General features: G+C 40.7%; 1 protein-coding gene across 10 annotated transcripts in view; it reads left to right on the top strand.

The window, feature by feature from the left end:
• Nucleotides 1-15,778, top strand: part of MAPK10 (mitogen-activated protein kinase 10) — a 361,444-nt gene that overhangs the window by 296,627 nt on the left and 49,039 nt on the right. For all 10 annotated transcript variants that reach the window (XM_077275822.1, XM_077275824.1, XM_077275823.1 and 7 more), the window contains exons 9-10: nt 3,771-3,953; nt 9,115-9,239. In XM_077275822.1, coding sequence (XP_077131937.1) covers nt 3,771-3,953; nt 9,115-9,239 — 308 coding nt within the window. The remainder of the gene's footprint in view (nt 1-3,770; nt 3,954-9,114; nt 9,240-15,778) is intronic.

Below are 15,778 nucleotides of genomic sequence, written 5' to 3'. Positions count from 1 at the left end.
CAGATATTTCGCTGAAACTTGAAGCAGAAAAAAATTACCATAAATAAATATTGAACCCTTCAGAAAACAAAGTAGCACCAATAGAGAACAGCTGAAAGATCAGTCAATGAAGATATGTAAAAAAGGAACAAATCTTTATTTAAACAATAAACGCAAAAAATAGAATCAAAAGCAAACAATAGAACTATAAAGGTGTACTTAGACACAGCCAACAAAAGACCAACTACAGCAGAAACCACCACATCACATATCAATGAGGTAACAATATTATATATGTAAAGTTACACTAGATATGTCTATGGAATAGCCTATTATAATGAACACTATCACAGAATAATATAAAGTGGCTGTAGTGCATGAAGGACCATATATAGATGGCACATTAAATCAATAGGTATATAATAAAAAGCCATGCGGTCCAATCAAAGAGATGCCCCAGAAAAAAATAGTGAATGTCAGTTGGTCCGAAACTGCAAGCCGCAGTGAAACGCGCGTTGAGGTGCGTTTCGGCAGTTCCAAATATCCTCTTATCATAGACACAGGTAATCAATGTTAAAGTTGTAGCTGTTGTGACATTGGAGTCTGCCCTAAAGTTATTTAGGATTGATCCTTTATACACTGGCTATTTCTGTATATTTGTTTAAAGGTCACTATTTTTTTCTGGGGCATCTCTTTGATTGGACCGCATGGCTTTTTATTATATACCTATTGATTTAATGTGCCATCCATCTATGGTCCTTCATGTACTACAGCCACTTTATATTCTGTGATAGTGTTCATTATAATGGGCTATTCCATAGACATATCTAGTGTTACTTTACATATATAATATTGTTACCTCATTAATATGTACTGTGGTGGTTTCTGCTGTAGTTGGTCTTTTGTTGGCTGTTTCTAAGTACACCTTTATAGTTCTGTTTTTTACTTTGGTGTTTATTTTGTGCATTTATTGTTTAAATAAAGATTTGTTAATTTTTTACATATCTTCATTGACTGATCCTTCCGTTGTTCTCTATTGGTGCTATTTCACTGAAACTTCCCCCATTCCTCAGACACAAGTCACAAGGTTATTAATGAGATATATGGTAATAGATTGGTCAGTGTAACATTTGCAATGAACTCATTCTCCTCTTCTGTATGTGAATATCAGAAATTGGTGTCTACTGGCTTTCTATGGTTTCTTCTTTACAGATGCAGGTTGCCCAATGTATAGATGACACCAGAACACACAGCCCATCTGTTCTTGGATACAGGGATCTGCCATGTTAAGATTATTTTTACTAGAAATTATTTAATTTTCACTTAAAGGGAACCTGTCATGTCATTTGTAGCATGTGACGTGTCCCCAGTGCATGGTTAGTTATGCAATGTACGTCACTAACATGTTTCCTATTAAAATTGCCACTGTAATCCTTCTAAAAAAGCACTTTATATAGTTATATCTTGCCTGCTCGTTTAGACATAAAGGTGTGCTTAATTGCATTTAATTAGACTTGTCACCGCCCACGCAATTTAAGTTGTTACTGTGGTTGTGCCGACGTCACTGTATATCCCGTGCTTGCACAGTTTTTATTGTTTTATGCGCTTGCGCAGTGAGTATTGTGGGAGCCGCACTTGCGCAGTATGCTGCTGACCCGCGCTTGTGCATTGTCTATCGGTGATCTGCGCATGCGCCGTGGCGAGCTGCTCCCCGCAAACAGGGAACAAGCCTGACTGAACGCAATGAATCACACACCTATGACTAAACAAGCGGGTAAGATATAACTCTATAAAATGTTTTTTAGAAGTGTTAGGCTAAGTGCACACGTTGCAGAATTGCCGCGGAAATTTCCGTGGCAATTCTGCAACTCCTGCCGCGGGTATATCGCATGCGGAATTGGCATGCATATTCCTGCTAAAAACTAGCGTTTTGCAAGCATAATTAGCTTGCAGAATGCTAGCGTTTTCCAAGCGATCTGTAGCATCGCTTGGAAAACTGATTGACAGGTTGGTCACACTTGTCAAACATAGTGTTTCACAAGTGTGACCAACTTTTTACTATTGATGCTGCCTATGCAGCATCAATAGTAAAAGATAGAATGTTAAAAATAATTTTAAAAAAATTAAAAAAATGGTTATTCTCACCTTCCGAAGGCAGCCGATCTCCTCAGCAGCTTCCGTTCCTATAGATGCTTTGTGTGCCGCGTGCACCGCTGAGAGGCAGGAAGACTCCGGGGCCATCAGAAGGTGAGTATATCACAATTTTTTATTTTAATTCTTTTATTTTTTAACAATTATATGGTGCCCAGTCCGTGGAGGAAAGTCTCCTCTCCTCCACCCTGGGTACCAACCGCACATGATCTGCTTACTTCCCAGTAAGCAGATCAATGCACTCCTAGGTGTGCGGAATCCCCGCGATTCCGCAAATTACATGCTGCGTTTTTTTCTGCAATGCGATTCCGCTCAGGAAAACAGCGTAGCATGTACACAAAAAACGCCTTACAGTGGCGATTTTAATGGGAAAAACATGTTAGTGGTGCATGCGCTGGGGACACTTCACATGCTGCAAAGGACATGACAGGTTCCCTTTAAAAGCGGAGGCATTTATTTCTGATTTTTTATATACTCTCCTCCTTTCTGTTACTACATTTACTGTATAACTATGCGATTGAGAAGAGGCGCCTCATTACCAACTATACCAGCTTTCCGACACATCTGGGTCAAATGGGGCTGGGTTTATATTAACCCCATTCAAAAATGAATATTTGGGGGCGCATCAGGGGTGTTACTGGAAGGTGTGAGGATTTCCTGGGAGGGTTTGGGTTGGGCTTAATCCAGAATTGTTGGCCACCATGGAGATTGTAGTTATGTGGAAAGATTCATTGTGAATATAATGTGATTATAGTACAGAAAATACAGGTAATTACTATACTCTTGGTTGACATCCCAGGCTTAAAGTTGGCAACAAAATAATTATATATACAAAAAATATATATATAGAGATAGTGTAAAGCTCCCCATAGACATTGGCTGTCGGCCAATTAATGCTTCTGCCAATTGTTCGGCCAACAGCCATCTATCCCAAAGAAGAGTTCATTCATCTATGAGAAAGCCACCAACAAACATCTTAGCCAGCAACTTATGTTAGGGAGAACAAAGCAACTTGCATTACTAAATTGGTCATACCTGATCAACATCTCCCCCAACAGTCCGTTGCCTGGTGCCCCCAAACACACTAGACTGTTGGTGGAACCATCAATATCAGAACATTCATGTCCGATCAACATCTCCCCCAACAGCCAGTTGCCTGTTGCCCCCAAACACACTAGACTGTTGGTGGAACCATCAATATCAGAACGTTCATGTCCGATCAACATCTCCCCCACCAGTCAGTTGCCTGGAGCCCCCAAACACACTAGACTGTTGGTGGAACCTTCAATATCAGAAGGTTTGGCTGATATTAGTATCAGGTCTTTAGGCCAGTTTCCTATGGATGTATCACTTCTGCTACAGTGGCCGCTCCCCTTCTTGACCGGTGGTGCACATATTAATGTGCTTTCAAGCTCATCTCAGTGGAAAGGCAATGCATCCGGTGGTGCAGCAGTAATAAAAATACATGAAAAGGGCAATGTTGCAATAAGTAAGTATTCATTTTAGAAAAGATGGTGAACTCACAGAAAAATGGCTATTTTTATTTTTTTTCTGTCTTATATAAAATGACAATGCTATTCTGTTTACAAATTATAATAAAGGTAATAGAAAGTACAGTTAATTCCTTAACATATGTTCAGACATTGACCAGTGGAACAAAGTCATAGAGCAGCTGGGAACACCGTGTCCAGAATTCATGAAAAAACTTCAACCAACAGTTCGGAACTATGTCGAAAATCGGCCTAAATATGCTGGTCTCACCTTCCCCAAGCTTTTCCCTGACTCTCTATTTCCTGCAGATTCTGAGCATAATAAACTTAAAGGTAGGTGTATAAAATCTATCACATGAGGTTTTCCCATTAATGTGCATCAGGTACATTGGTAATTTACCCTCGCTACATATGTGTCCGTTTCCTTCCCAGTTAGGCTTTCGATAATGAGATTTGTAGTTTTGATTTTATGTGAATCGAAAATTGCCTTTTGTTCTCCTTTCATACACATGTATCATAGAGATTGGGAACGGCCAGCTAAAGATTGGATTCAATAGACCAGATCCACAATGGCTGAGCAGTCATATAAAGATGACAGCATGTGATGACTCACGTAACCGTGACTCATCCAGTGACTTACAGTGAGGATATGTACTTGGCAGATGTGGGGTCTTTTCATATCATTTAGTAGATGGACATGTGTGCTGGTTCAAGAACACGTCATCACAAAACGTAATGGGAAATAGTACAACAGTGTATAGATCATCCCATCCTATATTACATTATTGCATCAGGATAGTCTGCACTTGATGCAATGTGAATACATTATTTATTTTATGAGAAAGTTTGACTTACAGGAATTAATAATGCATTCATATATTTTTATCATAGTCTGCAGCATCTTTTTGGATTACCCCTAAGTTAATACTTTATGCCCATATTGAAAGTCTGTCGTCTTGAACATTCATTCTGTTATATATTGGCAACATCTTAGTATGTCCATCAGTGTTCAGAAGTCTTAAAAGGAATCTGTCAGCAGATTTTTGCTATTTCTTCTGAGAGCAGCATGATGTAGCATTAGACCCTGATTCCAGTGATGTGTCACTTACCGGGCTGTGTTTTGCTTTATCAGTACAAACACTGTTTTATCAGCAGGAGATTATCACTAGAGGACTAAGTGTCTTATGCCTTCTAGTCAAACCCCGCCCCAATCACAGATTAACAGCTTTCTGTCAATATGCAATGTTCACAGAAACTAGCCAATCAGTGGGTGGGGTTATACAGGGCTCAGCATTCTGAGCTCTTCTGGATCTACAGGAGAGGAAATTGTGATTCTATCACAACTGCAATAAACTAAGTGATACATCACTGGAATCAGTGCATCGTACTGCTCTCAGATTACATAGCAAACACCTCCTTTAATGGTATCTTTGACCACTGGGGCAGCTGCCAATATAAATGCTACTACCGATGCCTCATATCCAGTATACAGTATATATACACTCACTGGCCACTTTATTAGGTACACCTGTCCAACTTCTTGTTAACACTTAATTTCTAATCAGCCAATCACATGGCGGCAACTCACTGCATTTAGGCATGTAGACATGGTCAAGACAATCTCCTGCAGTTCAAACCGAGCATCAGTGTGGGGAAGAAAGGTGATTTGAGTGCCTTTGAACGTGGCATGGTTGTTGGTGCCAGAAGGGCTGGTCTGAGTATTTCAGAAACTGCTGATCTACTGGGATTTTCACGCACAACCATCTCTAGGGTTTACAGAGAATGGTCCGAAAAAGAAAAAAAATCCAGTGAGCGGCAGTTCTGTGGGCGGAAATGCCTTGTTGATGCCAGAGATCAGAGGAGAATGGGCAGACTGGTTCGAGCTGATAGAAAGGCAACAGTGACTCAAATCGCCACCCGTTACAACCAAGGTAGGCCTAAGAGCATCTCTGAACGCACAGTGCGTCGAACTTTGAGGCAGATGGGCTACAGCAGCAGAAGACCACACCGGGTACCACTCCTTTCAGCTAAGAACAGGAAACTGAGGCTACAATTTGTACAAGCTCATCGAAATTGGACAGTAGAAGATTGGAAAAACGTTGCTTGGTCTGATGAGTCTCGATTTCTGCTGCGACATTCGGATGGTAGGGTCAGAATTTGGCGTAAACAACATGAAAGCATGGATCCATCCTGCCTTGTATGGAGCATCTTTGGGATGTGCAGCCGACAAATCTGCGGCAACTGTGTGATGCCATCATGTCAATATGGACCAAAATCTCTGAGGAATGCTTCCAGCACCTTGTTGAATCTATGCCACGAAGAATTGAGGCAGTTCTGAAGGCAAAAGGGGTCCAACCCGTTACTAGCATGGTGTACCTAATAAAGTGGCCGGTGAGTATATATATATATATATATATATATATATATATAGTTATATTGTATTCCTCATAGCTACACCTCTGTAGTGTATACTCAGCCATCACTTGGCATACTGATTGACCCTGACAGCAGCAGCGGTGACCAGTCACTTAATGTAAATATTAACCCTTGCTTCATAGACATTATATAGAGGTGTCTCAAAGCTATCAGACATACAGAAAAGAGATAGCATATGTCTATGTTGTCTATGTACAGTTAAGGTACCGTCACACTAAACGATATCGCTAGCGATCCGTGACGTTGCAGCGTCCTGGCTAGCGATATCGTTTAGTTTGACACGCAGCAGCGATCAGGATCCTGCTGTGATATCGCTGGTCGCTGAATAAAGTTCAGAACTTTATTTGGTCGTCCGATCGCCGTGTATCGTTGTGTTTGACAGCAAAAGCAACGATACCAGCGATATTTTACACTGGTAACCAGGGTAAACATCGGGTTACTAAGCGCAGGGCCGCGCTTAGTAACCCGATGTTTACCCTGGTTACCAGCGTAAAATGTAAAAAAAACAAACAGTACATACTCACATGCGTCCCCCGGCGTCTGCTTCCCACACTGACTGAGCGCCGCAAAGTGAAAGTGAAACCACAGCACAGCGGTGACGTCACCGCTGTGCCCTGCTACTGCCGGCGCTCAGTCATTGCAGGAAGCGGACGCCGGGGGACGCATGTAAGTATGTAGTGTTTGTTTTTTTTACATTTTACTCTGGTAACCAGGGTAAACATCGGGTTACTAAGCGCGGCCCTGCGCTTAGCAACCCGATGTTTACCCTGGTTACCCAGGGACCTCGCCATCGTTGGTCGCTGGAGAGCGGTCTGTGTGACAGCTCTCCAGCGATCAAACAGCGACGCTGCAGCGATCGGCATCGTTGTCGCTATCGCTGCAGCGTCGCTTAGTGTGACGGTACCTTAAGACATCTGTTGTGACTTCTTGTCCACAATTGGATGTGATTAAAACAAATGTTCCTGTGCTGAGATAATCTTATAAATGTGCCCCTGCTGTGTACTGTGTAATGGCCGTGTCTGACCCTACAGGGATATGGTCTGACCATACCACAGCTCCTGGGCAGGGGAGGAAGGGAAATAGAGGATACAGACATTACAGCACAGGATCGTAATTTTTTTTTTTTTTTAAGTAAAACATTGTTTAAAAGCAGGGTTGGAAATTTACCTTACAAAAAGAATCAGCTGTGATCTCATGTTGCACTATCTGTATACTCTTTTGAAAAGTAGTCACGCAAAATAGACTTAACCTTAATGACCGCCAATACGTCTTTTAACTGACCTGCGATACAAGAGAATAGCCTCCCCATACAGGTGACAATCCAGCAGCTGTCGGCTGTCCACTATAGCTGTCGACTTGCTGCATCAGCCACGCTCAGTGTTGGCACCGTCCATATCTGTTTAACCCCTTAGATGCTGCTGTCAATATTGACTACAGCTTATAAATAGTTAACAGTGTGGCTTCTCCCTCATTAACCCAATCGGCACCCTCAGATCATGATTATGTGGTCCTGATGTTTGTCATGGCAGTTTGCGACCAAATAGCGGCCTTAGAGTCTGCCGGCTACAGCGGCCTGATCAGACGTCAGCGACATTTAGGTGGTGAAAATACATTTTTTCATTCCTGTCATTCCACTTTGCATTCATTCCTTAACATCACCTGAAGGGTTAATAAACCACCTGACTGCAGTTTTCAATATGCTTAGGGGTGCTGTTTTTAAAATGGCATCACTTTTGGGGGTTTTCCAATATATAGGACCCCAAAAGTCACTTCAAACCTATATAGGTCCTTCAAAAAATAAGTTTTGTAAATTTCCTTGAAAAAATGAAAAATTGCTACTACATTTTTAAACCTCCTAAAATGCTAACAAAATAAAACAACATTTTACAAATGGTACTGATGTAAAGCAGGCATGAGGGAAATGCTATTTATTAATGGTTTGCTATGGGATGACTATCTGGGTTAAAGGGATAATCATTGAAAGTTTGAAAATTGCAATGTTTTTACATTTTTGTCAAATTTCTGATATTTTTTTATAAAAAAACACAAAACATATAGACATAAATTTACCATAAACAAAGTACAACATCATGAAAAAACAGTCTCAAAATCATCTGTTGAAGCGTTCCAGAGTTATTACCACATAAAGGGACAGTGGTGAGATTTCAAACATTTGGCCCTTTCACTAAGGGGTACCAGTCAATAGTTTGTACACACTTCTTCATGCAATGGTTCTTTGTTCTTATTAGAATGTGCACATTGTAGATTCTGACTGAAGGTGAAAAAACTACTAAGGAACATGGAAACAATTACTAAATACTTGCAAAACAAACCAGAATGTTTTAAAACTTAGATTCCTCAAAGTGGCCTAGCCAGTCTCCAGATCTCAGCCCCATAGAAAACCTTTGGGGGAGTTGGTAGTCCGTGTTGCCCAGTGACAGGCCCAAAACATCACTGCTCTAGAGGAGATCAACAATGTGTGCCAACATACCACCAACAGTGTATGCCAACCTTGAGAAGACTTACAGAAAACGTTTGACTACTGTCATTGCCAACAAAGGATATATAACAAAATATTGAGATGAACTTTTGTTAATCACCAAATACTTATTTTCCATCATAATTTGCAAAATATATCTTGCCAAATCAGACAAGGTGATTTTCTGGATTTGTTTCCTCATTTTGACTCTCATAGTTGTGGTCTACCTATAATGTTAATTACAGGCCTCGCTCATCTTTATAAGGGGGGAACTTGCACAATTGGTGGCTGACTAAATACTTTTTATCCCCACTGTAAATGTACAAAGTGCACATTCTAATAAGAAGAAGGAAAACCATTTCATGAACAGTTTGACATTTTGTATCTCTGATACAGACCTCTTTTTAAACATCTTGACACATACCAAGAAAAGGTTACGTTTTACCGTTTACATTAAGTCGTTGATCACCACTTCTATTTTTAGTATTAATATAATGTATTAATTAAACCTAATTTACCCTGCATAAATGTGGCTATATCAGTGGCAGAAATCATGTTGTCACCATTATTCTCATCCAGCCAGCCAAGCAAGAGACCTTTTATCAAAGATGCTAGTGATTGACCCTGCAAAGAGGATATCAGTGGATGAAGCGCTACAGCACCCCTACATAAATGTGTGGTATGACCCTGCAGAAGTTGAAGCGGTAAGACTTTGTATTCTCCTTCTGAAAATATCACTAGACTTGAACATACCACAAGGGCCATTTTCACCTTTGTATACTTTTATTTAAAATTCAACATTATTGTTTTATCCGAGTTATATGATCTAATAAATATATTAATAAATGTGATAGCAAGAATGAACTGTTTTTAGACCAATTTACAATTTCATTAATAATGACAGATAGCAATCTATTCAGCTGTAGCCTATTATGGACACACTAGGCTTAAAAGGAATCTGTCAGTAGGATCAACCCTTCTTTGGGGATATAAAACATAGGACACTGAATATTACCTTGATATCTGTGATCAGACGTCTTATTTCAGAGAAATTAACTTTTTTGTTATATGTAAATGGGCTGGTAAATGGGTATTCCCATCTCCCAGACCCTATCCCAATATGTAGTAGATGTAATAATATTAGCAACAACCTCCAATTAGAAATGTAGTACTGTTCTTCTGATTCGCTATGTCACCTACCCTACCCCATGTAGGCCATTGAAGTAGCTGAGGTATCCCTGGTGACGGCCATTCATATAGTGTTAATTAGGGATAGTTAGTTAGCTGTTAGTAGTCATAACCATGGATACCCACGCTACTGCGATGCCCTACGTTGAATAAGCAACATAGTAAATTGGAAAAATTATGCTACATTTCTAATGTGAGGCATTTGCTAATATTAGTATTATTACACCTAATACATGTTGGTATAAGATCTTGGTGATAGGAACACCCCTTTAAGTTCTATGATCCTGACATCGATCTGCATGAGAATCTGCTTCCAGAGATTATTTTAAATCATGGAGGGAGTTACCAGTTTGAGACATGTAATGACTGACACTATGCGCTCATGATCATACACAGGTCTGCAGTGAGATCAGAGCTAACACAGTACAGCAGACCTAATGCAATACAACAGAGCTAACACAGTACAGCAGAGCTAACACAATACAACAGAGCTAACACAGTACAGCAGACCTAACACAGTACAGCAGAGCTAACACAATACAACAAAGCTAGCACAGTACAGCAGAGCTAACACAGTACAGCAGAGCTAACACAGTACAGCAGAGCTAACACAATACAACAGAGCTAACAGTACAACAGAGCTAACACAGTACAGCAGACCTAACGCAATACAACAAAGCTAACACAGTACAGCAGAGCTAACACAGTACAGCAGAGCTAACACAATACAACAGAGCTAACACAGTACAGCAGAGCTAACACAATACAACAGAGCTAGCACAGTACAGCAGTGCTAACACAGTACAGCAGAGCTAACACAATACAACAGAGCTAACACAGTACAACAGAGCTAACACGGTACATCAGAGCTAACACGGTAAAACAGAGCTAACACAATACAACAGAGCTAACACAATACAACAGCTAACACAGTAAAACAGCTAACACAGTACAGCAGAGCTAATGCAATACAACATAGCTAACACAGTACAGCAGAGCTAACACAGTACAACAGAGCTAACACAGTACAGCAGAGCTGACACAGTAAAACAGCTAACGCAATACAACAGAGCTAAGACATTACAGCAGAGCTAACACTATACAACAGAGTTAACACAGTACAGCAGAGCTAACACTATACAACAGAGTTAACACAGTACAGCAGAGCTAACACTATAAAACAGAGTTAACACTACAGCAGAGCTAACACAGTACAACAGAGCTAACACAGTACAGCAGAGCTAACACAGTAAAACAGCTAATGCAATACAACAGAGCTAACACAGTACAGCAGAGCTACCACTATACAACAGAGCTAACACAGTACAGCAGAGCTAACACTATACAGCAGAGTTAACACAGTACAGCAGAGCTAACACTATACAACAGAGCTAACACAGTACAACAGAGCTAACAGTACAGCAGAGCTAACACAGTAAAACAGCTAACGCAATACAACAGAGCTAACACAGTACAACAGAGCTAACACAGTACAGCAGAGCTAACAGTACAACAGAGCTAACACAGTACAGCAGAGCTAACACACTACAGCAGAGCTAACACAAATGCAGCAGAGCTAGCACAGTACAGCAGAGCTTACACAGTACAGCAGAGCTAACACAATACAAGAGCTAACACACTACAGCAGAGCTAACTCAATACAACAGAGCTAACACAGTACAGCAGAGCTAACACAGTACAGCAGAGCTAACACAGTAGAACAGCTAACACAATACAACAGAGCTAACACAGTACAGCAGAAGTTTGTCTCGTTGCAAAAACATTTGCAGTCCTCTCACAGTGCTTCAGCTTCCACCTCACAGGCAGCCAGTGTGGGAGAAGGGAAGTCCAGCAGAGCTGTAGCACTATGAGAAGACAACTGAACAAACATGTTCCTCATCAGAGAGACAGACTGTTTGTGCTTTGGGGCTGCCTGTAGGCAGGTCTTTCCTTGGTTTCTCTGGCCTAGAGCAGTCTTATGACTCTGCATACAGTCTTGCCTGGAGCACGGGCATATCATTAGCTGAAAACGTCTAACACTGATTACACAAGAACCACAAGATGGATTTCTTCACCCCAGGTATCATTTTAATCAGGTTAGCACTGCCAACCTGACAGTGTCTGTAGTTTACTTAGTAAAATCCTGCTGACAAGTTCGCTTTGATAACATAAATGTGAAACCCTAAGGGTATGTGCACACGTCAGGATTTCTTGCAGAAATTTCCTGAAGAAAACCGGAAATTTTCTGCAAGAAATCCGCATTTTTTTTTTTGCAGTTTTTTCCCGTTTTTTTCTCGGTTTTTTAGCATTTTGCAAGCGTAATTAGCTTGCAGAATGCTAAAGTTTTCCAAGCGATCTGTAGCATCGCTTGGAAAACTGACTGACAGGTTGGTCACACTTGTCAAACATACTGTTTGACAAGTGTGACCAACTTTTTACTATAGATGCTGCTTATGCAGCATCAATAGTAAAAAGATATCATGTTAAAAATAATAAAAAAAATTAAAAAATGGTTATACTCACCCTCTGCAGACAGCCGACCTCCTCAGCGGCGTCCGTTCCTATAGATGGTGTGGTTCAGGACCTTCGATGACGTCACGGTCACCAATCACAAGACAGCGACGTCATCGCAGGTCCTGAACCACACCATCTATAGGAACGGAAGAGAGAGCATGCACCGCTGAGAGGCGGGAACACTCCGGGGCCATCAGAGGGTGAGTATATGACTATTTTTTTATTTTAATTCTTTTTTTTTGACCAATTATATGGTGCCCAGTCCGTGGAGGAGTGTCTCCTCTCCTCCACCCTGGGTACCAACCGCACATGATCTGCTTGCTTCCCGCATGGTGTGCATAGCCCCGTGCGGGAAATAAGCAGATCAATGCATTCCTAGGTGTGCGGAACCCTGCAATTCCGCAAATTTAATGAACATGTTGCTTTTTTTTCCGCAATGCGATTTTTTTGCGGAAAGAAATGCAGCATGTGCACAAAAAATGCGGAATACGCTGAAAATAATGGGAGGCTTATGTAAGCGGTTTTTTTTGCGTTTTTATCACGTTTTTATAGCGAAAAAACGCGAAAAAACCGCGAAAAATACTGAACGTGTGCACATGGCCTAATAGAGCTATTCTAGATAGTGTCATTATATACAATATACAGCCCTAAAAATACAAATTGAGCTAAAAAAAAGTTCTTCCTGATCCAGAGTCACGTGACGAATCACACGCTCCCTCACTATGATTAAATCTGGGAAGTATAATATGACATATACACCAGAAATCCTCAAAAACAGTAGTCATAAAAGGCATCAGAGTTGCTGATTTTCTGAGAGGCGTTATGTGATGGACCCAGGGATTTTACCGAATCAATAGATATGTTCCTGGACGCCTTACTTAGTTGCTTAGTGAATATTAAGGAATAACACTATGTGGAACTGTCATTACTTTATAGAACAGACATGTCTGTGTGATATAAAGCACCAAGTTCATCATTAAAAACATTAAAGGGTTATTCTGCTCACTTCTGTATCCGGAGATGAGCAATCATCAGGTATCTTTCACTTGTTCTATTTTCTATGTTCGGAATAGGACAAGCATACAGTACCTGACAATAGCGAACACCTCCCAGCAGGTAACTGGAGACGGAATAAAATCCCCTGTATTTTAGTCTGTAAGGAAGAAGTGCATTCCAATTAAATGTTCTTAGCTCTAGAACATTTCTGAGAGAGCTCACATTGTATCATGGAAATTGCAGCCTTTAATGGCAAACATCAGGAAATCTCTTAGTGAAATTTGACTGCAGCAACCAAAAGAGAATAAGATGTCTGCATGTTACACTTGGATTCAAAGGACTAAGTGGCCCCCGACTGTGTGGAAATCAGTTTTCAATAAATTGCATCTCCAAGTCATCAAAGCTGGAACATTTTATGTAGGCATAAAGGCTATTTCTTCAAGAGATGTGATCAATTTTTTAATCCAAAAAGAAAAATAATTAGCGTAAACTGAATCGAGCGGTGGAATACTTACTATTAGGCAGGGTGCTAGAAGGCAATTGGTTAGTTGTGGTCCATTGTCTCTGGCTCATCTTGTGATTGGAACCTGCACATTGTTATATTCTTAACATAAGTGTATTTCTTAAATATTACATGATCAGATCATCACAAGAAATAATGCCATACTGAGTGTTGCTCCTTGCTTAGATCTACTGACAACATGAGGTCAAAGGTTGTTCCTAACTAGGCAAGGTATCACCTATCCAACTGCATTTGCACCACCACTCCATTCACTATGTATGTGATTGCTGGAGACAGCGGGGTACAGTGCTCAGCTATCTCAAGTAGTCCAATAGCCAATTAGCATGTGTGATCTCAGCTTCATTATAAAGGGGCATGTTCACAGTACGGATGGAGTTCCCAATAGTCGGTTTTCGCCTAACCTATGGATACGTGATGACTTTGGCAGAAGGAAATAATTATCCTTTAAGATGTGATATTGTATTGGATAATGAAATTCTATGGGTTAATGAACCACGAAGTTCATTTGTAGGAATAATTTAGAAAGTAGTGAAAAAATTATATAGTAGAAACGTCTAATTTCAGCATTTTTTTCTTTAGTGTGCATACAGTGGCATGTAAAAGTCTAGGTACCCCTGGTCAAAATTACTGTTATTGTGAACAGTTAAGAAAGATGAAGATTAAATTATCTCTAAAAGGGCTAAACTTAAGGATGGCACATGCTGAAGCTTCAAAAGGACATTCTAGAAACATGATTCCATAAAGAGTTCTGAAGATACTATACATCCTAGCCATACCTTATTTATCCTAAAATAAATGATACCAGAATGTACCGCATCTTTATAAAAAGTGGAGGCGACCAGAATGTACCTCATCTTTATAAACCACCAAGAACTCTCAAATTTTAATATAATTTTTGTTTGAGGGATTTTCATCCGTACTTCCTTCGAAAATTCTTCCAGTTCTGTGAGAATCCTGGATCATCTTGCATTCAATACTATTTTGAGATCTACAGATTTTCAATGATGTTCAGATCAGGGGACAGTGAGGGCCATGGTAAAACCTTCAGCTTGCGCCTTTTGAGATAGTCTATTGTGGATTTTGACGTGTGTTTAGCATCATTATCCATGTGTAGAAACATCCTCTTTTCAACTTAAGCTATTTAACATATGGTGTTATGTTTGCATCAATAATTTGTTGAAATTTCATTGAATTCATTCTTACCTCTACCCCATGCTTAGTGTTCTTTTCCTGAAATTCCGTGCCCTTTTTTCTCCACACATACCTTTGATCATTGTGGCCAAAAAATTCCTTTTTTAACCTCATCGGTCCACATTTCTTAATTACATTTCGAATTGAGGAAAGGGCAACTTGAAAATGCTTTCCTATCTTCTTATAGCCTTCTACTACACTGTGGGTTTCCATCATTTTTATTTTCAGAGTGCTAGGTGGCTGCTTAGAAGAACCCATGACTGTTGGTTTTTTTAACAAGATTACGGGAGGCTGGGTTTTTATAAGGCTAAGAAATTTTCATCACCTGGCCTTTCTTATTGATGATAGTGAACAAGCTATAACACTAACAGTCTAGTTAAGGTCTGAAACTTGGTCAAAGTTATCTGAGCACACAAATCTCCATGGGTGCTCATTAATCATAGATACCAAGTCTATGCAGACAATGCAGGAAAAAAGTGTTTGTCTCTAATAAGGTCATCCCTGGGAATCTATTTATATAATTACCTTAAATTGTCTGTCATCCACTTCCGTCTGGACGTCCTCGAATCGCACAATCCACCGCGCCGCACCGGAAGTACGCCGACCGCCATATTGGAATACCCAAGTGATGGGTATTCCAATATGGCACCCACTGGTGGTACCAGGCCCTTGCGCAGTACCACCAGCGGGTCATCGCCGGACCCCCTGCTGCTGGGACTCCCCCGCCACAAGAACCCCACGCCACAAGGACCCCTCCCCACCGCTGGGATCCCGACCGCCGCTGGGACCCCGGCCTTCGCTGGAATCCAGGCCACCGGTGGGATCCCGGCC

The sequence above is a fragment of the Ranitomeya variabilis genome, chromosome 1 (assembly GCF_051348905.1).
Source record: "Ranitomeya variabilis isolate aRanVar5 chromosome 1, aRanVar5.hap1, whole genome shotgun sequence".
Classification (NCBI taxonomy): Eukaryota; Metazoa; Chordata; class Amphibia; order Anura; family Dendrobatidae; genus Ranitomeya; species Ranitomeya variabilis.
This window is presented reverse-complemented; position numbering and strand designations above follow the sequence as displayed.